Genomic DNA, 24,983 nt, shown 5'->3' with positions numbered 1-24,983 from the left:
CCTGGAAAATAAATAACCAATATAGAGCTATGGACATTTTTACAGTAATAGATATTTGAAAATAGCAGCAACATCAGAGATGTGCAAAATGACAGCAGCATGTTATTTAAGTGACTAAGGAAAAAACTGTGCAAAAATCAGCATGAATGTAACAACTTATTTAGGTTGTTAGGACAGTGATAGTTATAAAGTCTTACAGCTGCTTGGAGGAAGGATCTGTGATAACGCTCCCTGGGGCATTTAGGGTGCAGCAGTCTGTCACTGAAGGAGCTCTCCTGTTCTGCAACAGCTTTGTGCATGGGTTGGGAGACATTATCCAAAAGAGATGTTAATTTAGTTAGGATCCTTTTGTTTTCCACAACCTGCACTTAGTCCTTAGGGCAGCCAATCACAGAGCTGGCCTTCCTGATCAGTTTATCCAGTTGCTTATTAAATCTTTTTTTTTAATATGCGATTGTTGTCCATAGTCTGATATTAAGTTGAAGTTCAGTTAGATTTAGTTGATGATAATTTTGATCTGGACTGGGGTTCTGCAACACAATTTCTTGTTTCCCCTGTCCTGCAACTTCTGGATGCATTCTTGGTCCACCTGAATCAAGTTAACAGGCTTTTGTGAAATTAGCTGATATTTCAAACAGGTAAGACAGCTTTTGGATTTATATGTGTAAGATTAGACACCAGATTTAACCCTTGTACTAAAGCTTTGACTGTATGTTTAAAGTGGTTGCTGAAACATAAATCTCCAAATTATTATGAGTCTTTTGAAGCCTCCAACAAAGGGGATACAAGTGTTTGTCAGTTGTGGCTCGTGGCTCTAATTCAAGAAAAAGAAAAGCCTTTAAGCAGAGACACAAATAAGTATGGCAATAAAAAACAAGAATAATACTGTATATATGGCTTACAAAAAATGTGCATCTATAAAAGTGTAAAGAGCACAAATAAAGGTGCTGTAGTACATATGCAACAAAATCACACCCAAAACCACAGACAAAAAAATGGCCATATGCAGACAGCTCATGCAAGGTAAAACACAGCAAAATGGTGATAAAGAGACGCCATGTTATAGAGGTAGGTTGAGCTACAATGTGATTGTTAAAAAATAAAAATAATGAGAAATAAAGTTGATTTTGAATACAATTACTATTCCCTGATTTTTCCACTTCTTTTCACAGTTTTTCCACTCTGGGACCAGATTTAAAAAAAAAAAAAATATGCATGCTCTCCCAAATCGGCAAACAAACATCTCTTTGGTTACACCTAATTTGGCCTACATGTGGATGGGCTTTTACCCTGGAATTCTGAACAAGTGGACCTGTCAGATAAGTCCCTCTTGTTTCCTGCTGCATTATATCTCTGCTACCACAGCTCCTCCTCATAGCAGAGCCTGCAGAAAGCAAGCAGTAAACAAGGCCACTGATGACGGCTGACAGATTCTGTTTACCTGTCTAGTTTTTCTGAGTAGGTGCCACTTCAGGCAGCTTTCCTTTAATATGAGTTATTTCTTTTCAATTATCACAGGTGCTGGAAACTGGTTAAGCCTGGTTATTGGTGTCTCTAGGGGAGCCCACAGATGGTAAATCATTTATTTTAAATGTTGTAGGTGGGCAGGAGATTTTGTTTTTAATATAAATATTTACTTATTAAACATGTTATTGTCAACACTTCCTCACCCACTAGCTGTCCTACAAAAAGGCACACTCTTAAAACACTTTTTAAAATAAAAAGCATTTAAACTAAATATTAATTGTATGCAGTTACTGTAAGTGGGATTGTAGTTAAGCCAAAAGCCAGCAAATATTAAAATAAGCAGAACATAAAAACTGTATAGATATTTTGACTTCTGCATGCAACTCTCTAAGCGCAAGTGTGATTGTGGAGGAGGCCATTATGTGCATTTAGCACATCTTTGCTATCTGTTGAACAAGGAGCTTAAAGGTATAGTGGAGGATTTTCACGAATTTTTGAAAAAACCCGCCCGCTCCACTTTATAAAAAGGAACATGTACAACCCTGTACCCACTCCCAAGAGAGAACACCTATTAAACGCGTGCGAGAGCGTGCACGAGCCCATTTCTCCTTATGCATGCTCTGTTTAAAAGTTTGTGTTTGCATCGCTCATAGAAGCATACTTTCCAAAAGAAGATTTGCAATTTTTCCACTATGCCAGACACAAAACCAGTAAGTGAAAATGGGGATGAGCACGTAGGATGGCCTTACGTAATTAGGAGGAGCACTTATTTTGACGATCCACCCGCAAAAAGAACATCATCCACTATACTTTTAAATAAAAAACTATAAAAGAGGATCCTTGGGTTGCCTGCTGGCAGTGAAGTTGACAAATTTGTCAAAACATACCACAAAAAAGCTCCGACTGTAAAAGTAAGCATATTGTAAGTTGAATTTAACAGCAAGCTTTTAAAACATTTGTGAAACCAACATTAAGTTAGCACACATATAGTTGTTAATATTTCCTGATATCATTAAATCCTTTAATGTAAAATCAACGGGTGCCATTTTGAGAATAATGGCTTATAATGGGATGCCGGGACCAACTGCTAGCAACAGTGCTAAATGGCTCTGCTTTATCTAACCACGGCTTGGCTAACAAGTTCTGCTCAGTCATGGTGCAATCCTGCTGGTCACCAGGTAAATGTGCAAGCTTCAATGGTCCTGTGACTTTGGAAAAATAAAGGTCATACGTCCTTTGAACCTTTCTATGTGATATGTTGCTTTATTTGATGAATTTGATACTATTTATGGATCAAACTTTCCTGCTTTTATAGTTAAGATATTTATAGGTTTTGGGGCTAGAATTGAGAATATCTAGATGTCTGCACATTTCATGCAGGCCTAAAAGTTTGATGAAGGTGTGCAGAATGTATTTCGGCGTGTCTCTCTTCCTCTGCAAATTCTTGTCCTAAATTTCCCACCCTCCTTTAAGCGATTTTGAAACCCTGATAGTAGCAAATTGGCTTAGCAAAATTGCTACCTCTGATATGATCTGTTCTGTTTGTTCTTCTAGCTATTCCTCAAGAAAATAAAATGTTTTTTCAGTTATAATGTTCATAGCACTTTCAAGTGCCATTTAAGCCCCTTTGCCATGCCCACCAGATTAAACCTGGAGAAAAAGTTCACCAAATCCATATGAATGTATTTACAAGGCATATCGGCGCCTGACTTCACTCTTAGGCCGTGTTGTACCAATGTTTTTTTTTCTGACCTAGTTAAGTCTTAACTCCTTTCTTGTGTGAGCAGTGATCCACAGATGCTCCTCTTTACTCATAAATGAAGTCGGACAGTATAACTGACCTTGGAGCTCATATGAGAGACCTAGTGAAGTCTACATGAAGCCAGCCCTGACTCCGGAAGATGTTTATTCTCTAACCAGCTTTAGTGATGACTCATACTTGTTTTACATCATACTTGTTGTTGACAACATCACACAACAGTTTGCCCTTTTACTGTGCACATCAAAACAGTGGTGGGGTTTATGTCCTTTGTAGAACATTTCAGTTTCTTTTACAAGCTTCTGCAAAATTTTGAAAGCATATATATATATATATATATATATATATATATATATATATATATATATATATATATATATATACTTACTACACTATTTAGTACAAACCTATCTCCATAGATCATTTACTGTTGCATAAGTCACGGTCACTGAACAGCTGGGATAAATGTGGATAGAACTGCCAAAACATATTATGTTTAATTTTAATATTAAGTTGACTTAAATTTGATTTAAAAATGATTTGCATTGAAACAGTGTCTAAACAAATGACTTGTATATGCTTGTAATTCAATGGAGGTAATTTGCTGTCTTTTTTTTTTCACGTTTCATTATTTGACACCAGAGTAATGTGACCAACACTAAAAGGTTAGAAACGAACATGATTGCTTTAGCTCATGGTGAGGGATGAGGGGTATGGCCTGCAAATATAGAAAAACTCTTGCATATATTTATAAAAACTCTAGCTGTTGTTTTGCAAATTATTTCTTCATCAGCAGCCAACAGGTCTCCTGGAGAGTAGTTTTATGTGATCTTAGAATTGTTATAATCAATGACAATGATTATCCTAACAACTTTTTTTTAATTTGTTTTTTAAGTTATATTCAATAATAACACATAAAAGGGATCCTTTGAAAAACTTTCAGTACTAAAATTTAAGCGTTTCATTTACAAATATAAACCTGTTTTCTTATCTATACATAGCCTACAGTCTTGAGAAAAACAATAAACACAATTCAGTAGCTTGTAGAATCATGTAATATATTATTTTACTATTTGTATATTCATGAACTTCAATGTTTATGATGCAAAGGGATGCCTGTATTATGAAATGTACGTATCTCTTTGCTTTGCTATATCTCTAAGTACTTTCTACCTGTGAATATCCGTTCTCAGTGAACAATCACGGACTATAATTTATTTTGAAAGACCCTTATCAGGGTGCCCAGGTTAACAGATTACATAATTTGCTCTGTAATGTTATCGCTTATGTCCTTCTTGCTTGACATTATGTTTTCAGTGTTTTTTCTAGTTGAACACTGATATTTATTTTTTGTGTTCGGTAGTAAAATTAGATATAGCAACAGTGTTAGCAGTTACTTGTCAAAAAATGCAAACAATATTTTAAGCATAATGAAAAAAAAATATAGGAAAGAAAGAGACTTATTTGACCAAAGAGCCCAACATAGAAAACATTTTAAGATCCTTAATCCATCATCTAACACAGATGCTCATTAAAACTGAGACTTATAACAAAAAGTAGCAAAATTGGTTTTATTTTTATCTTTATAAAATGGGTATAAAAAAAAAAAAAAATAAAAAAAACTATTTGAAGGTTTTTGTTCTTACTAAGTACACTAGAAAAAGACAGTGGCAGTCTTCTGACAGCAGATGCTTCCAATGGCCAATGCAAAGAAAGTATGTTTTAGCCAAATGTTTACAGCATTGTATTTTTTTTTTAAAGTTTTTTTTGTACTTCTCAGAATGTTACTGGCTGTATTGTAACTAAGGTTCTGCTATGAGACTGTATCGTTAATAATAGCAGGATCACGTCCACCTGAAACAGAACCACAATACAAAATGAAGAGAGGCAAATCCTTTTGTGAAACTCACACAAAAAGAGCATTTACTGCTTTCAATTTACCAGATTAGCTCATAATCATCTGAAATCATAAAACAGCATCTATTTTTTTCTGACATTTACAGTAATACATAATAGATCATACATAATGCCTACATGGAAATAATACTATCATTAATCTTACAAATGTTGCTTAAAATAATACAAATAAGGATTATTATGATGTTTTGAATATGATTATTTTATGCATTAGGCTTCAGTAGATTTCAGCTGAGCTGTGAAAAGTTTACACGCAACCTTAGTGAAATAAAATGTTTGTAACATTTGACCTTAATTCCAAGCAGCAAAAAAAGAAAAACAAAAGTTTAAGAATATTAGTTTGAATTTGATTCTGTTAAAAACCCCTTAGGTATCTCCAACACCTCACAAACTTGATATGAGTTTACAGCTGGTGTTCATTAATTATTCAAACCAACCATGTTTCTAACCTATTTCCTTCTCTTTTCTTCATCCCGTGCTATCCAGTCTTTCTTACGGTTCAGTTCTCTCTGAGAGCTGCCACTCTCCCCTTTTTTCATCCATTTGCCTCTCTTTACTGCCCTTGTGTGAAACAAAGCGACCCATCTGTGATAGCAAAAGGTACATTAGGCATCAGGGAATTTCCCTGTGGCTCTTTGTGGGTAGATGTGTGTAAAAAAATAAAAATGTGTGAGTTGTTAACAGATATCATCTGAAAGTCTCCTCCCAGGGGTCCAATCCGTCTGTGGGCCAATGAAACCCAGCCAATAATGCTGCAAGCGCTTCTGGCAGCCAATCAACTGGGAATTGGGACACTTATATATGAAATCATAGTTTGCAGTATCGCGCTTAAACTCAACTTACAGTACTTTATGTAAAATTAATCTTGGTGAATAAGTATATTTTCTCTTGTGTTATGTGTCTTTTTTATGTACTGTAACATTAAGGTGATGTGTGGAAGTTTAAAACGTTTTTATTAAGCAAAATTTCGGAATGGAAAAGCGAAATGTTATTCTGTTCCCCTGCTGGTAAGAGTAATTAGGTACTTTAGGGAATCAGTTGGTTTTAAGGTGCTGATAAGTCCTTTGATGAAATCCAGTCATCAATTAATATATCTTTCAAGGCAAATTATGAACGCAGTGAACCTCACATCATATATGATTACATTCTTCAATAATTTCAAGCTTGCACACAAAGTTTGTGTATCACAATCCAAGGTAAAGAGGCACTGTTGCATCATATCTATGATAAAGGGCTACACTCGATCATAGAAATTTGAAGAAGAACTGTATATGTTGGCTTCCAGCCTTGGTGTTACACACGTCTATTTATTTATTTATTTAAATTAGGACAATGCAAATTTATCAACACGTTAGCTTAAAGCATCAATGTAAATATGCCAGAATTAGCACATTAGCTAATTTGCATCCGCTGTCCTAAGGCAGCTAAGAACAGTGAACGTAAAACAAGACACTTCAGGAGAGAGCAGAGTGGACACAAACAGATAAGATGCCAATAACATAAAATCACAATAAAATGAGGTTGACAGCCTCAAGGAAACAGATCAATTCACCTGTGAACACATGTCTGGTTAGTTTTCCAACAATGTTTCAGGGAGATTTTAAAACGTATGCAGGTTGCACAGCCCCTAACATGAGCTGACAGTGTGTTCCATAACATTAACAGTGTTCTGTTAGTAGTGCGTGATCTTCTGCAGTATTGCTGCACCATGCTTCAGAATTCACAAGATCTTCCTCTTGCATAAGAATGTGTTGAAGCTTCCACTGAAAGCTAATAACAAAGAGGGGTTTGAACAAGATTGAAATGTTTTTTCACCTTTTACAGTCGTTGACTGCATGATATGTCTTCCTGCATCATGCATAAGAATTATGTGAGGTTTTGGCCGTATTTTGTTAGCAAGATCGTTAGTTTCAGGAAGACCTGTTTTCAGGAAGGGGTCACTAGAGAGGTGAATTGTCACAATAATAAAATGTCAAACTATTTCTTAAATTAAAATCTGTCTTGTGAAGTACCCATGTTCTCATAATTTGCATTATCCTGGTGTGGTAAATGAGACAAACAGTAATGTGCTGCATAGCACTTTTCAACATGTTTTGTTAGATAATATTAAACAAATTAGAATAGATCTGAATCACAGAATCTTTCTCGTAATGAGAATGAGATGTCACTTTCTAACGTTTACCTGGTTTGCCTCCTTTAGTTATGTCTAACTTTTAAATTAAATAAGCTTTAGCATGCTTTGTCCCAAACTCAGTTTAAGACTTCTACTTTATAGGCCTGCGTGTGGAAATTTCTGGAAAAAGATACGCAACAAAACAACCGTACATGTGTCTCCTAAGCAGTGGACAGTGTGCAGAGGGAGGCTGGTAGTTATGCCACTGAAGGATCTTTTAAGATGGAGGATTTTTCACTGCTGTAGCCACCAGAGGTTGAGGGAGGCTTTGTGGAAAGCAGTGGGCTGAAGCCTTATAAGTTTGAGCCGCTTGCTTCAAGACACTGACTAAAGTAAAAAGTAAAAAAAGTCAAAGTAAAAAAAAATCCTGTTTTTCAAAAGTCCTAGAATCCAGTTTTATTGTTATATAATCTGTATGCCCTGTAAAGTGTAGTAAAATTATCATCATATCCTATACTTTTACTGTATTTGGAGGATATTTGGAATAATGTTCATTATCATTGTACAATCAGACTATTTTATTATTAATTGCATCATAATGAGACTTAATGTATAACGAATTTCCTTTTTGATAATCAGAAGTAGCTTTTTTCACTGTCAGGATTTTTATAGAGCTATTTTGTGCCTGCTTTTCGTCCATCTCTACCTCTCTCATATAACAGCAGTTGTTGCCTGCTTAGTAAACAACAGAAAAGTATAAGTCTGAAGGAGGTCTTTCATCTGACCAAGAAAAAAAAAAACATAATAATAATAGTAATTTCCACAATATTCAGCATATATCTCTCCCCACACCATGTCACCTATTCTTCTCATCTATCCTCACCTTGTCTCCGCCCTCTGCTCATTTATCTTCCTGCCACTCATTCTACCCATTCCTTCTGCCCTCCCGGCGCTTTTTTGTCCTCTTCAAAGTAGGTCTCCCGGTGTCAGTGTCTTTCAGTGGCAGCAGTGATGAATCACTCATATTGCCAGCACGGTTAGCGATTACCATCACAGCAGCCTGATTCATCTCTGAGAGGGAAACTATCAGCACATTATGTTGCATTGATTTACCCCCAAATTGGTGTGTGTCAGCGTAGAAGAAGGGGTTTTTATGATGGGGATGACATGTCCTTGGTTTCTGCTTTATGTCTTACCATCAAACTTTTTATTATTTAGTGATAGAAAGAATACAAAAAAAATTCTCTTAAAACAGAATTTTTCAAGCAATGTTTTATCAGGTTATCTAAATATTTTAAGTAATATTTTATATTATTTTTAAGCCATTTCAGATCTAATATGCACAAAGCTATCCTGTTGCTGTGATCGTAGGATTTTTATTTATTACACATCAAAACCTATTAGTATAGGCATGATATTAAAATGTGATTAAGAAAGTTTGATGCCCTTATTTTGAAATATTTTGAAGGAAATAGTTCTTCATTTTATAACATCATATGAGACATTTAATTTATATTAGATGCATTGACCAGGGCTATAGTTTTAAGAACATCATAAGTAACTACTAGTCACTAAAATCTTTAAAACTGTCCTTTCCTCTGCAACTTTCTTTTGCCAATTCAAATCAATATTTTAAAATACCTTCAATAATGGCACCTGAACCTCATGATTCCCTACCACATGTTAAATTAGACTTTTTTTCAAACTCACCCATGCCAAAAAACAATATGAGCAAATCTGCCCTGGCACATGCAGACAAACAGCTACTCTACATGGTTAGACCCATACATGTTAAAAGAACTTGAAATCATAAACAAAAAGACAGGATGAGTCCATGAAATGTTTTTAGAAACTCTTATTGTCCAGAAACAAAAAAAACTAAACAAAAAAAAGAAATGTATTTTATTATTAAAAAAAACAAATAATAGTTATAAAAGCTTGTTGGGATTACTTTAGAATAAAAAAAGCAGTAAAAATACAAGGCATTGGCTTGTCAACACTGAAGGGAATATCATAATTATAGATTTTGTATTTTTATTTTTAAACACACAATGTGATTTGTTGAAAATGTTATCTCTTAAGTATGATGATTCCTTTAACATTTAACATTGTATTGTGCATCATCATGTTACATGAGCTAAATGCATCCTCCCACCCCTGGAAAACATATAAAGGATTTCTGATTGATATTGCAGCTAAAAACCAGCTAGATGTTCTTATTGCATTTTATTTGCAATCATTATGGAGACTAGCAGACCTTTTATAAGCAATGACTGACTTATTTTATCTAATTTAAGTAGTCCAAATTTGAAGAGAATTAATTGTTATAAGCATATTTAGTACTTAAATTCCCAGTTTATCCTGTTTCCGAAATTTAATTATGGACCAAATTTGGAATTACTGTCATGATGACTATAAAACCATCCTAAGTGTTGCGCTGTTTCATTTACTTTTAGTGCCTGCATGGAGGATATTCTTAAGTTTTCTATTTATCATTCTTAAAATCAGAAGTCACTTGGTATGAACTAGAAATAAAACATAATTGCATTATCCTAATTAATACTTTAAAGTCCTAAAAATCATGTAGAAATAAGAAAATCTTTCTTAAATTAAGTGTATTTACGCTTAATTTGAGTAGGTAAATAAGTAGTTTTGCCAATGGAATGCATAATTTAACTCTTAAAATACCACAAGTAGATATTATGTACTTCAAATAAATGCAATGCAGTTGTTTTTTTTGTTTGTTTATCTTAAATGTAAATTGGTTTGTTCCAATGACAAAGTGTCTCATTTACCTCCTCAATTCAAGAAAAAAAGCACTTATTTTAAGAAGAAATTACTTATTTAGATGTACATTTTTGCAGTGAGATCTAAAAATACATAAAAATAAACTGTCATATATGTGAAAATCTTGCATCTCATTAGCATAAAGGTAGATGTCGGTGCTCTATACTGAAGTCACTGAGCCATTTTAGCTTTTTTTTTTCTTCTTCTTTTATGTCCCGTTTGGTGAGTCGTCCTCCATTCTGTTCATGCGATGGTTTATTTTGTGTTGTTTGTGTCTTTGCAATGAGCTCAGCATGATCCACAGCCCTCTGGCTAAGACACACAAAGCATTCACTAACTCTTACACACACAAACACAAAACTTCCCTTAAGTAAGCCCTTACCCTCTGAAGCTAGAGTTGTTGCTTGGATGTGCTTCCAGTCAACACTGTCAAACCACACAATATTTACACATTAACGCACATTTGAGCAAATGTGCACTAAAGTGTTGATGTCACTTGTGTACATTTGTTCCATTTTTCTTTTTTTTTTATTGGTTGAAAGCATATTATTTTATTTTTGTAATGTTAGCTCAGAATAAACAGTACATTGGATTGGAGTTAATTTACCTTTTTGATTATGTTTCCCCTGGTAATAAGAACGCCCCTATGTTTAGCCCTGTGTTTGCTAGAGTTAAGATGCTCTGATCAAAATAACGTATTATCTTAACCACATCTAATTGTAATGATCTTAACATGATCTTTAATATTTTTAACCAAAGTTGTTTTTTTCCTTTTACCAAGCCAGGTGTAAAATGCAATACAATTTTATAAATATTACAAAATAAAAAGTACAACATGCTGGATGAAATTAACCTTTACATAATGTTTAAAGGAAAGACCTTGGAAAAATTGAATATTAAAAGAAGATAGAAACATTATGCGAGGAGAAATAAAAGGGGAAACCATTGGATTTACAGTATTAAAAAAGAAGTATGGACAGGCAAAGTTTACAGGAGTAAGAAAGAGAGAGAAAGGATGTCAATCATTCCCACTGGGGCTTGGCTGCTTGTTAAAAAGCCCTGTCAATAAAACAACAGCAATAATGCACACACTTCCACACATGCACACATACAGTGTGCACATGCATGATGAACTTTGAATAAGTTTCTTTCTCTCTCCTTGTCTGCTATAGTGGTCTGCTTCTATGGCAAAATATTCCATCTGTGACGTCAAATACAGCTCTCCTTAATTATCTCTTAGTGTCACTGTGTGCGTTTGCCTCTTTGTTGCTCAGGGCTTCTGCTCTATGTAATTACTATCCAGCGTAAACAAAGGATATATGCTGTGCTTTACATAAAATCATGCTTTCAAAGCACTTGTTCTGCATCAGGTAGCCATTGGAGGCTCTACTTATTGCTTTCATACTTATGCTAATAAGATTCACAAGATTCATGAGATACTGTATATGCTCCAGAAATTTACAGTAAGTAAAATATTTAAGTACAGCACTGTGGATAGTGCAGTGTTTTTTTGTTTTTGTTTTTCACAGACAACAACATAGATATGCTAAAACATGTATTACTGGTGTATAAAGTGATTTTAATAAAACTGTTCTGGTATGTCACTATTTAGCCTGTTCATACAGTATAACTGTATTTTACTTTATGGAATTTTGAATTCCATAAAGTGTAGTAATGAATGTAGAATGTAGTAAAATAGAATAGTATTAGCAAGCAAAGTTAAAAAAAACTAAACAAAAATGTCAAATACATATTTCCAGTCTATCTATTTACATAGATGCAAACAATTTTGCTGAAGCTTAAGTGTTGAGAAGATATGTAAAAAACAAACAAACAAAAAAAGAACCTATATTAAAAAAATCAATCTGTATTTTTTAACTTTATTTAGTGGGTGAGAAACTTTATATACAGAGATAATTTTTTAACAAAACCACTTAGAAGGCTCCAGGCTTAGGAAATCTGAGGCAACTAAATATTTGCTCAGTATTTCTGATACTTAGTCCACCAGAAACTGGAGTCTGGCACCATAAAAAGCGTTCCGAAAGTATGCAGTTAAAGCACAGGTACATGAGTCATTCATGTGTTGGCATTGTTTTTTCAAACTCCAATTAGCTGATCACATTGATCCAGATGCTCCCTTTGTTTAAAGGGTATTTTTCTTTGCACGTTTTTCAAATGCTTGCTCAGTATGGGGGTTTGTTGCAAGGTTAACCACTCAATGCAATCAGCTGTCACTGCTGGTTCAGGAGGAGTGACTCCTGCAGACAGACATAAGCTGACTAGATGCAATTGGCTTAGGTAGAACAGTTTTTCCAGATTTGCATAATAAATTGACTGCTTTATATCTATTACCAAACTGGATTGTACCATATAAATGGCTTTGAATCTGTCAATGCAATTGACTTACATTAAATTGTATACTTTTAAATAAATTGGATATGTTGGTTTTGTAAAGTGCTTTTCCATGATATCTATCTAAAAATGAACTTAATTAAACTAAACTGTGAAGGTTATTGAAGTGGATATATGCACATTATAAGGCAACAGATGATGGTTGTAAGAGGAATGGAGCATCATCAGAAGCCTCTGTATCTGTAAACGCCAGTTAACACAACTGTCTGAACCACACAGAGAAGCATGTCATGCTTTAACTGGAGTGACAATGTAATTGTTTATTTATTATGTTTTCTCATTGTGCAGCAAGAAGCCTTGTTAACATACATTACATTATATTGTATTTGTAAGCGAGTAATTATGTGTCTCATTCTTCAGTTTGAGTAGAAATTCCCAACATTTTTGCCAAAAAGAAAGTGTTACTAAGTTATATATTTCATATATCTATTTCAGCTAAGAAACTGCATCTGCTTTTGATCAAAACAAGATTTGAATTATATATCATGATTCATTACATAATCTGCTATTATTTGCATTTGGGAGCTGTTGTCTTGGCAATTCGGTTGTTCTCCAAAGATATTTTTCTTTCTCTTGGATATTTTTGGGTCTTCCTGTTTATACTTAGCATGTGGTCACTAAGGTTTCGTTTATTTGGTCATTTTATACCTTTCTCTTTGTGTTGCCACAACACAAAGGTTATCTATGACATGTATTAGTTATAGGATTTTGTTTGATATTATTATAACTAATATGTACAAGCTTGTGTTGTCTTTATTTTCCACCCAGAATTTAACCATCAGTTCCTTACAGCCTCATCTATGTGTTGCTTTTGTGATCAGAGCGGCTGTGTGTTTTGAGTGTATGTGCGTGTGATCAGACCAGACAGTGCATGATGCTATCAGCGGCAGAGGATATGAGGACTGCTATTTTTAACTTGTCTCAATCTCAGAGTAGACTCTGTTTCCTACATTACCTTGTGTGGTAGTTGTGTGTTTGTATGGATGTTGCTTTTGGTTGCGTTTGAGATTTTGCAACAGTGTATGATGTTTTGTAAGTTGGAAAAAGTGTGGTGAATGTGTAGAACAGAGTGACGTAGTGATTGTGTGCGAAAGTGTGTGTTTGCACATCTCAATGCCGGTAGCTAAAAGTGTTAGTGGAATGCAGACATGTCACACTTGACAAGGGTGAAATGAGAAGCAATGATTCACAGTTTTCCGATGTCACAGATTGTGAGCTATCCAAATTAGGACCAATAAAATGCTCCATAGTCAATCCATCAATTTTTTTCCCACTTCTTTTCCTGAACTACGATTTGCCCATGTGCAGGGTTTGCTGTTTTTGGTTCTATTGTAATCTCTAGGGATATTTTCCTTTTATATAGTTTGTATAGTTCAGATTTCTTTAGTTCAATCTGAAAAACTCACACAAAGAAAAGACAATTAGGAGAAATGTATTGATACAATTACTCGTCTTTTGCGCTCAGACCTCGGCAGGAAACATAGCGCTTAATTTTAATAGATATGCATGAACAGGAGTAAAGAATAGGGCTGTAGGACTTTATGGGGAGATCCAGTGGACTGCGTGAGCTGATACTAGAGCTTCTATCAGGGACCTGAAAGATGGAAGTCCAGTTGGATAACACAGGTTGAGAGAACCTGTCCATGATGAGCAAGCATGAAGCGACAGTGGAGATAAAAAAAAACTCCCCATTGGGAAGTAACCTCTGGCATAACCAGGCTCAACATGGCAGTCTTTTGCTGGACCGGTTAAGCTGAGACAGGGAATGCAGCAAGAGTCCGGGAGGAATGACACTCTGATGAAGCTTTAGTTACGATGGTGGAGGAGGGGCTAGAGGTGGGTTGAAACGTGTCATCTGAATGAAGTCACACAGCACATCCGCTGCCTGTGCACAGGAGCAGACAGGTGCATATCAGAGGCCTTTTAAGATCAACTTTGGATGCCTATTGGCTTTTGTGGAGGTGTGGTTGAAAGCTGATTGGCTGTGTTGCAGGTGGATGAATGAAAGCAATTGGTTTCTTCAGTTGAACTTCCGCCTAGGCTCTATATTTTAATTTATTTGATACACATGGTTAGAAAAGGGTGGCGCCTTCCCCCTTTTTTGCCTCAAAACTATCTATATTTACTACATTACAGATTCAACAAAATGTGTCACACATTTTTTACAGATTTCTAGTCCATAACAATGGTATAGTATTATGCAGTTGCTGTAGATGGTTTGGCATCTCATCTGTGAAAATGAATCATATTTCATCACATAGCACATCAAATGTTCTATGTTGGATTGCGATCTAGTGGCTTTGGTGGCCGTTAGAGAACAGTGAATTCATTAAGCCAGCTGGACATCATTTAAGCTTTGTGTTTGATTATCGTGCTGGAAACTGTCCTCAACTGTCTAAAGATGCCCAACACCTTGTTGTCAGACCCTAGCTGACACCATGACACCAAAATCATGACAATGAACCATTGATAAAAGGCAGGATGGCTCCATGCAATCGCTTTGAATGGTGTTCTTAGCAGGCAGGAGGGCCACCTGGTGTGTTACTTTGCGGCTGTCGCCCATCTGCACTTTTTTAATATTAGGCTTTCACAGAAAGCATTCTGTATACATTTGTTGATGTTTTTTTGGTTTTTTTTTTTCAGCTGCTGATCCCTTTCCAGTAACTTAAAACCACTTATTATTGTCTGAGCCCTGACATTTTAGCACACAACTGCATGTGCCTGGATATTTTCTCTTTTAGCACCACACTTTCTTCTAAAAATAAGTGATATCTGTCCAAAAAAAATCCCAGTAGACCCTGAGCAGTTTCTAAAAAAATTAGGCCAACCACATCATCTTCATATGCATTTACATTGCATTTCTTCTTCATAATGATGCTGTTTTAACCTTAGCAAGTCATCCTCACTATTAATAGTCTATATGCCCTAAAGTGTGTAATTATTGGCTTGGTGCTGGTTTCACTGTCAAAGTTACCCACAGAAAATACAAAAAAATGAAACGTTTTTTAATTAAATAGATAGTAACATAGAAAAGTCATTCTGTATACTCTATGTATGGCTCAACAGCTCTCTATATATTACAGCTCTAAGTGCGTGCTTCTTCTGCTGCTTCATGTGACGAACACAGCGACTGACAAGTCTTACACCATGACCTCCCTCTTGTGCCACAATGCTCAACCATTGCTTGCATCAGCTTCTACCACATCTTAGCCCACACACACACCCAAATGCATATAGCTCCACTGTGACAAATTCTCCAAAGAGAACTTGAGCCTGAGCAGAGAGTGAGGAAATCTCACTTACAGATGCAATATCATTAAAGAGCACTTGAGGATTGTTATGTACAGAAGAACGAATGAAACAGGGATCTGTTTGCTTATTTTATCTATGTGACAGAAAATGAATTCCCATTTCAAAAGCTAGGTTATAAATAAGGAAAGAATGACTCAATAGAGCATTACCAAAAACAAAGACATGTAAATTTTCTCAATGTTTCTTTGTTTCTTTTTTTAAATATTAGGAAAAAGCATTTTGCACTTGCACACTCTATTAAAACTCCATCTGGGAGCGACTTTTTACTTCATTTCTCCCTGTGGAAACACATGTATGAAATGTGTGAATTTGCTGTAATGGAAAATGGAAATTCAGTAATATAAGTGCTGCTGTTGTATGAACCCGCTGAGATGTACATTTTTTCTGTCCTGTTCAATCTGTTTGTTATGATATTACCAACTTCTTTGCAAACTAATTACTTTCTGCGTGTATATTTGCAAAAGTTAAGCAATATTTTTCATTAAACCTTATAACACATATGTATGTATAATCAGGTATTGAACCAGTTGCAAGAAACATAAATTACAAAAACAAAAAATGCTTTACATTCATCACATTTTAATATGAGCAGTGCACACCTTTATTGTCAAATTTTATGGATCATAATGAAGTTTTATGACAACTCTTTAGGCTCTAGAATGATTTAAGTAGACAGGCTTGTGATGTCAGACCCATTTAAAGCTTATATAATCTGAAATACAAGCTGTGTTGTCTTTCTTGAACGTCCATTAAAACTGACACATCTTTAAGTCAAATTGAAAAATCAAATAACAGCTTTATAAACACCCACATTTGAACACTACATAAGTGTCAGAAAAAATATCCTTTAAACTTTAAACAGGTGCTTGATTGCTCATCCTGACCAGCTTAACATGGTTATGTGTATATTGTCAATTTATTTATTTGTTTAGTTTCTTTAATCTTTTTTTTTTTAATAATCTCTAACTGTTATGATCTTATGTGTTGGACCTTTTCCTTTTGTGTAAGTTTTTATTTTTTGAATTCTCAAGTTTGTTTTGTTTTGTTCTGTGTTGTCTAGATTTGGATCATTCTTGTATTCTTAGTTTTGCTCTTCCTAGTTATCTCTTTTCTTCAACATTTGTGTTTTTGTTTATTCCTTTGTCTAGTTTTAGTAATAGTTATTCTTTTCCTTTAGCTTTGGTTTTCCATGGCTTCAGTTATCTCCAGTCCCTTCACTTTTCCTTTAGTTTTTCCCTTGTACATTCCTTTTTTGTAGTCTTTATATTTATTCCCCTTTAGCCTTATTTAGGTTTTTCTCAAGTTACTTTTTGGCTGCGTTCACTCTGCAGCCTGAAGTGACCCAAATCCGATTTTCTGCCCATATGCGACCTGGATCTTATCTTTTCATGGCAGTCTGAACAACACAGATCCGATTTTTTTCCATTCTGACCCAGGCCACTTGGCTATGTGGTCCTGAATCCGATATGTACCTGATCTTTTCAAATGCGACCTGTGTCTGAACAGCCAGGTCGAATTCATCCGACCTGAACGTCATTAATACCCGACAAAGGTAACTATTCTGCGTCTTGCTACGCAGAAGCGGCAAGAAAAACAACAAAAATTGGCAGATGATGATGCAGAGAGCAGTATGTTTGTTTAACCATATTGAAAAGATTGAGTTTTTATTGTCGGAAAATGCTGCTAGATTTGCGCCGGCCCTACCATCCATGTTTACTTCTGTAAACATAGAGCACGCTGGCCTGTGACGTCATTGCATCCTCTAGTGCTAGTTACTCTATTTACACCTGCCCCCTTTTAGCTAATTAGTCCTCTCATTGTTTCTGTCTCCCATGCATACACCTCCTGCGGTCCGTTTCAAGAAGCAGGTTTAACAAATTCAGATTAAAATCTGCAACTCTAAATTGATCTAGCCAAAAGACAGGAACTCTGAGTGTTGGGTTTCACAATGGCTGCTATTAATTAGTTAAATCAATTTTAACTAGGTCAACTCATAATCAACAAAGAGGTCCAGTCAGAGTTGTGTGTGCAAATAGTATGAAAAGCCATTATCAGTGGAACACAGATTTGATTAGATTGATAAGATTCTTCCTGATCAAAACTACACTCCCAGACCTAAACGTAATAGCATATTTTCTAAATGACATGTTTTTTGTAGAATTTTAGAAAGTAAAAAAAAACAAAACAAAAAAAACAGTTATACTAGTAAGAGTTAAGTTTTATATATATACAAATGTTTACACATTTTAATTGGTCATTCTGACATTTTTCAGCTTCACTGAAAATGTATGTATGATAACTGAAAAAAAAAATGGTACAGATGCTGACAATATTAGGAATATGGAAATCTGAAATAATTTATAGACATCCAGAATGTTTATTCTATATGTGGAGAATGTCACTTTGCTTGAAGTGGTCACTTAGACAAGTAAGAAATGTTTTTTTTCAGATATCAGGAATACATATTCAGTAAAAGTAGTACTCATCAAAATGGCTTGCCATAGAGTGTTTTCTAGAAAAATATTACGGGATTATTTTTTTAAACCTTCTGGCAGAAGGTGATGATGAAGAATAAACAACATTGTTCTAATATATAGAACCGGTGGATCATTTCATATGTCCCTCATGTTGATTCAGTCTTAGTAAATCAGTGGCTGTTTGTAGCAGCGCTTCAGATGTTATCATCCCAATAAATGGTTGTTAATAGTGGCTATCAGTCCCATAGAATGCTGTCAGATTGTACCAGTAGGCTCATTAGGTTGTTATCATCCAATAAATCCTAATCCTAAAGTAATTCCTTTCACCCCGCGGAATTAATGAATCTATATACGTGTGATCTGAAAATAATTTCAGATCTTCATGCACTGTAAATATAACTAAATAAAAATGAAATGATCCACATATCTCTCATATTAAACAGACCAAAAACAAATGAATCTCATGCCATATCAAGAGTTGTAGAATCCTCTCCCTATAAATATTTAATTCTCTATGAAAAACTGGCAATCATCCTTTAATAAGATCCTCATCATGCAATGTTTCTTTTTAGCTTACTGTGTACCTTAGTGTGTAACAGTCCAATTGAATGATATTTATATTTTATGCACAAAACTAAAACAAAAATCAGGACTAAATCAGGATAAAAAACAACATGATTTGCTTTGAGGAGAGCGGAGACAGAGGACACACCAGGTTTAAAGAACAAAAAACCTGCTGCTGAACAGGTTTGCTCTGGGGAGAATGTTACTACGATGACTGAAACATAGGTTTAATAAACTCTCTTTTTGAATTGGAAAAGTCAGACTCTCCCTGTTTTCAGGTTTAGACAACTTAGAGTTTTCTGTAAATTTGCTTCATGAAATGGATCCCTGTTCCGTTACTTATTCTTGGATCCTTCTTTCAGGGTTAGAGCATGTTGTAGTGGACCCAAATGCAGATTAGGATAGGCAGAGATGATACTTGCAAAATTTTATGATGAAATAAAAATACCAAAAATCCATAGTCCAGAATGGATCGACAAGAAAACTCAGCGACCAAAAATAACCTAGAAGACACCTGAAGAATGAAGGGGATCCAGCAAAGACTAACTAAACAGGAGGTGTATATATGGGAGACAGAAACAATAAAAGCATTTCATAACAACTTATACTTAGTGATTGTCTGAGCGATAACATTTAGCAGTTACTGCGAAACTGACATAGTAACTGCTAGATATAAGCTGTTTCCAATTCTGCAATGCACTAAAGTTACAGCTATGGCTGTATTTTCAGTACCAATGTGTTGCCACCTAGACAAATTATATATATGAAAAACTTAGCAAAAACTGTTCCTCTACCAGTGTTTAATCATCCTGAGTGTATTTCATTGGGTTCATACAAGAAATGCACAATTTTAACTTAAATGAAAGGACACATTTTACACATCTAATGGTGCTTCTCTGCACTGTCCAAGCTCATGTCTGGGTTTGGCTGAATTAAGTGGCAAATGATTCTCTGTCAGATTTAATGGAGTGGATATTAGTGAGTACAACTCTCATTCCCCAGAACAAGGCCCAGAGTTCTGCAGCCTGTCTGTACCGCACCAATCCAATTTCGTCTTAATTGAATTGTTCGGAGCCCCTCGTCCATATATTTCCTTCACAGGAAGCGTATTACTTTCAGTATCTGCATGTGTTTTTATGCCTATAGCTGAGGGAGCTGGAGAGTGTGTACCCACCTTGTGCCAACTTTTAAATGCCCTGTGTTTGATGGATGTTTCTGTGATGTAGTTTGAACCTGGTGGATTAATTTTGAAAATGGAACAAAAATACAAATGAATACCCAAACTAATCCACCTTTCTTTTTCCCCATCTTTCTCTTCATTCCTCATTTTGACAGGATGTGAAGTCAACATTCTTCCAGTTTGGGGCTTCCATCCAGCAGGAGGCTCTGTTAATGCTGAACATTATGGAAGAGTATGACTGGCATGTGTTCTCAATTGTCACGTCAAAGTTTCCTGGATACCAGGAGTTCATAAACATCCTAAAGACTACAGTGGACAACAGGTAAGCCCATTAACTTTGCATTTATTTTGTTAGTTCAGAAAATTTGAAAATTAGTGAAATATGTTTCTTTAAGTTTACATAACTGCTAGCATTATCAATATTCTTAAACATTTAGTAAAGAAATGAAATTGTGGGCACATGACACCAACTTTTTTCAGCTTAAAGAGAAACTTCACATGTCAGTTCCTGTTTAAAGATTTGTATCTTTCATTAAATCAGATAAAAAAAAAAAATACATTTATACATTTATACCAAATATATTTCTTTTTAACAGTTCTTCCATCTGTCTCTGTGTCAGCTGGTATGTTAGACACTGCAATATGCATCAGATGTGGCATTCACTGTGATTAAACTAGATCTGAGACGCTGAATATGTTATTGCCACTTCATATTGCCATTTTATATTGGTGAACTTCAATGCATTTGGATCTAATTATAAACAATTATTGCATTTGAAATAGGCCTTTGGGATACTAATGGCAATAATATTGATTAACAAAATAAAAATAAGCAACTCTTTCCCAGTATTTAGATTTCTACAAGTTCTGCTGAGTTAAAATTCACACCAACCCTCAGAAAAAATCCTAGTATTTTACAATTACAAATCATCATCAAAACACATTAGTCACTATATTAACTTTAGTGAGGGTTACAGATGTATTGCTTAGCTCATCAATATTCAAGTTTAGTTCCAGAAAACCAGGTTGAATTTTGCTGAAAGCTTGGTACAGAAGATTTCAACAAGCCAGAAAGATACTTGGAAAAAAGAACCTGTTCAAATAAGGCCAAAGCTAAACTGCTTTGATGTCACTTTGCACACTGTGTTTAGAGAAAGAGTAGGTCTGCACTTGGCCTAAAAATCTATGGAGCTATGTCAGACACAGTTTACACTGACACTGAAAAGGAGATTTGTTATTGTGAAATCAAACATGGAAAAATCAAAAAGTCGTTTACCTAAAAGAACTTCAAAAGAAAATAAATGTATTTATAAAAATGACCAATGAGATTTATCACCTTATCATGATTCTAATTTTTATCTGCTTTTTTTTTTTTCAATGAGAAAGGTTTTCAGTGACACCACAGAGGTTTTTCAGTTGGGTGTGGTTCACACAGCAAGCTATTCATGCCAATTTCTGTTCTGATCTTCTCCTTCAGAGAGGCCACCGGCCTAGATTATCCTATCATAATCCTGCCATGTGTAGTGTGTAAAAAGTGATCAGGTCTCCTTTGAAGAACAATGAGACCCATCTGATTGCTAATCGGGAAAATCCAACATGTAAGATTGTCTTGGCCTGATATCCTATCATGTGTGGTGTCCCTGAGGAAGCAATATTCCACAAAAATCATCCTCTCTTTATCTTCTCTCTTCATTATGAGCAGCCTCAGTCAGTAGTCTTGCTTGGAAACAGTATATTTAGTCTCTAAAGCAATAAACATTTTAAATGATTTAAATGAATGATAGCAAAGAAATAAATGCCCGTTGATATGACCAACACCTTTTCTTTTTCTACTTTTTCACACAATAAGCCAATACAATACAGTCATTGTGTCTGCCATTTGTTCCCCATGTTTGTTTACTTCAATCTCGTGTTTGATCTGAATAGGGCTGGGTAAAAAATATCGATTTATCTGATTTTTGATCGTATACTTTACATTTTTGCAAAATCGATGTCTAGGAAATGCGATCGATTAGTACATGACGTTCACATTCAAATGAGCAGGAAAGATGCACTCAAGATTACTTAAAGCCAGACAGCTGCAAATATAGCCAATAGGTTGACTGAAGACATTAACAAATGGGGGCTGACCAGCAAACACCCTGTAGTTGTTAAAGACAATGCTGCAAATATTGTTTGTGCAGTGAAGTTAATGCAGCTCATGCATGTCTGAGTGAGTGAGGCTTCACTTTTTCACTTTTCATAAACAAGTCTGCACTTATGAGACAGTTTTGTTCACATCTCAAGTTTAAACTATCTGATTTACAAGTTTGCACTTTGTGTTTATGACAAGAAAAAATAAAATACTTTGAAACACAGTTGAACCACTTTCATTATTGTAAAAACAGATCGAATCGAAATTAATCGATTTAGAACTGTATGAATCAAAATCGACTTGATTCAGTACTTTGGTGAAAATACCCAGCCCTAGATCTGAAGAGGTTTGGCAAATTTTCTCTCTGACAGCTAAATTTTCTGGGTAAAAACTGTGGGTTGTCCTTGTTGTGTGGTTGGAAAAGGGCACTTAAAGATGAAAACTGTTTTGTCCCCAACTTTCTATCCTCATATTTGGGGTCTCTTAGGTTTTGAAAATCCCCTGACATTTTTAAATCTTGAAGTGTTAATCCACCTTTTATTATGTCACTGAAAGCTGAGGCAGGGTTAAACTGAGGGCTCCCTTGGGGCCAACAAGTTTTATATCATTTTGCTTCTTTTCGCGTGCTCCACCTATGGCAGATTGAGGTTTAAATGGACTTTTAGTGTTTGATTTTTAAATGTTTGGTTTTACAATATCATAGCCCCATTTTATTGTCAAGGTAAGGTATCACAGATTTAGCTCCCAACATTTAAAAAGAGAAGTTTGCAGGTGGGGATACGGTTTGCCCTTCTTAAAGCAAAGTCCCAAACACAGACAGCTAGGAAAACTCTTAAATGAGCTCAGAGGGAAAAAGTGAAGCTGGCATTCATAGATCAAAATGAAAACTTAAGTAAGTAACTGAGGATCAGAGTGTATAGAAATGATCCCCAGGGCTTTAAACACATAAGGGAAGGTGAAGTCTCTTTGTAGATATAATTCAAATCAAAATGAAGGCCATCCTAGAAGACAGATATGATCTAACACTGACTATGATGCAGCTGCTGCAGACATGCTGCAAAATGTCACTCAGACTGGTAGCAGCGCCCATCACAGCCCAGCTAGATCACATTCTGCAGAAACAGCACTGCAAGAAAAGAGGTTTATGTTTATGAGTTAACATCCCTTCTGGTAGTTCTAGAGCAGAACTCGTTATAGGTGTGCAAAAATCTATGATCAAATACATATGATTTTATCCTTTTTTATCTTTCTATCAGCTTATACACATGTTTCTGTTTTGATTTTATTTCGCACTTGGCAAAATTTGTGTAAGTTTGTAGGTTGATCTTATTATGTATTCTACTGGAATACTTTCCTGTCTGGTGACTGACTTTTTCTGTTTGGCTTAAGTATCCCCCGGTATTTGACATGAAATCAGTGTTGAGTCAGACTGAGGTTAAGATCAAAACCATCATCCATCCATCTTCTCTCTCTTATTCAATCAGGGTCACGGTGGGCCTGTACCTGTCAGTCTATGGGCAAGACCCTGCTAGTCTGTCACAGGGCAACACAGAAACATACAACCATGCACACACACCTCAGGACAATTTATGAAAATGAACCTACAAGTCATGTTTTTTGGTCGGAATACGCTGAGAAAACCCACACATGCAAAATCAATGCAGAAAGACCCCAGGCCGGAGATCGAACCCAGAACCTTCTTGCTGCAAAGCAACAGTGCTACAAACTTGACAGCTTTGTAGCCCAAAAATGAAACCTATTAAGATTTAAAAATCTAACTTTTTAAATGGCTCAATAAAAGATCAGACTTAAATGGAATTGAGAATTTGTCACAATACTTTAAAAATCCTTTGGATGATGTTCTTTTTTCAGTTTACCTGACCTTTCTCTATTTTGCAAAGATGATTTGGTAAACCCTTTTGGGGTATTAAAGCAGACCTTAAACTGACCTAGCTGGGGTCAAATTAGTCATATAGTGAGTGCCTACTTCCCAACTCAAGCTTTGACATTTCTGGTTTATGTGTGATTAGGCTTTAGCTGGATATACTTAACATTTCAAAACTATTGAAATTGTTTTTTGCATCATTCCTGTATTTTACACTGGTTTTAGAGAGATGCCATAGAAATGCCATATGAAATATAGGACACTACCTATCAGTTGGCTAGAACAGCAAACGGGTGGAAAATGTATGAATCAGCGTGTTTGGTATTACTTCACAATAGTCATGCATTGACCTTACTAAAAGGTATATAAATCATAAAATGTGTTACTTTTAAAAGGAGAGCTTCAAAAGGTTAACAGTTCTCCTTGAAAACTGGGACATGCTAACATCTTTCCATTCAAATCTGAGTAACTATAAATTGAAGTAATAGACAACTCTGTCATAGTTATTACCATTCTTATATTTTTGGAGCTATGGGAATAAAATTTTACTCCAACTTTTCAGTAAAATACTTTAAAACTTGTTTTATTGGGGTGGGGGGGTCTGTGTGTGTAACCATGATGTTGTTGTCCTCAAATTATACATGTGATCAAGCCCTAAGATGATGACATAATAAAAGGTTCAATGTTTTTAAATGCTTTTTCATATATTTTTTTTTTTAGCTTACTTACACAGTTTGCGCTTTTTGACTTTAATCAGTACCGATCACTAACCGATCTGTTAAGTTGGTGCTTTCTGTCTGTAAACTAAAATCTGCTCAGACACATTTCCCAGGATAGACTTTAATATTGACATTCCATTTAGCTTTAATATATTTCCCCTGACAGTAGGCACCTTGCACCTCTCAGGATTCATGCCACAATGACCAGTAATATCATCTATGATGGGTAATTACTGCTGCCCCAGCCGACACTCCAA

General features: G+C 35.3%; 1 protein-coding gene across 2 annotated transcripts in view; it reads left to right on the top strand.

The window, feature by feature from the left end:
* grin2a (glutamate receptor, ionotropic, N-methyl D-aspartate 2A) overlaps nt 1–24,983 on the top strand; it is a 211,569-nt gene that overhangs the window by 114,150 nt on the left and 72,436 nt on the right. For both annotated transcript variants that reach the window (XM_015380043.1, XM_015380044.1), the window contains one exon: nt 20,144–20,310. In XM_015380043.1, the coding sequence (XP_015235529.1) occupies nt 20,144–20,310 (167 nt within the window). The remainder of the gene's footprint in view (nt 1–20,143; nt 20,311–24,983) is intronic.

Source organism: Cyprinodon variegatus, unplaced genomic scaffold (assembly GCF_000732505.1).
Source record: "Cyprinodon variegatus isolate N-32 unplaced genomic scaffold, C_variegatus-1.0 Scaffold206, whole genome shotgun sequence".
NCBI lineage: Eukaryota > Metazoa > Chordata > Actinopteri > Cyprinodontiformes > Cyprinodontidae > Cyprinodon > Cyprinodon variegatus.
This window is presented reverse-complemented; position numbering and strand designations above follow the sequence as displayed.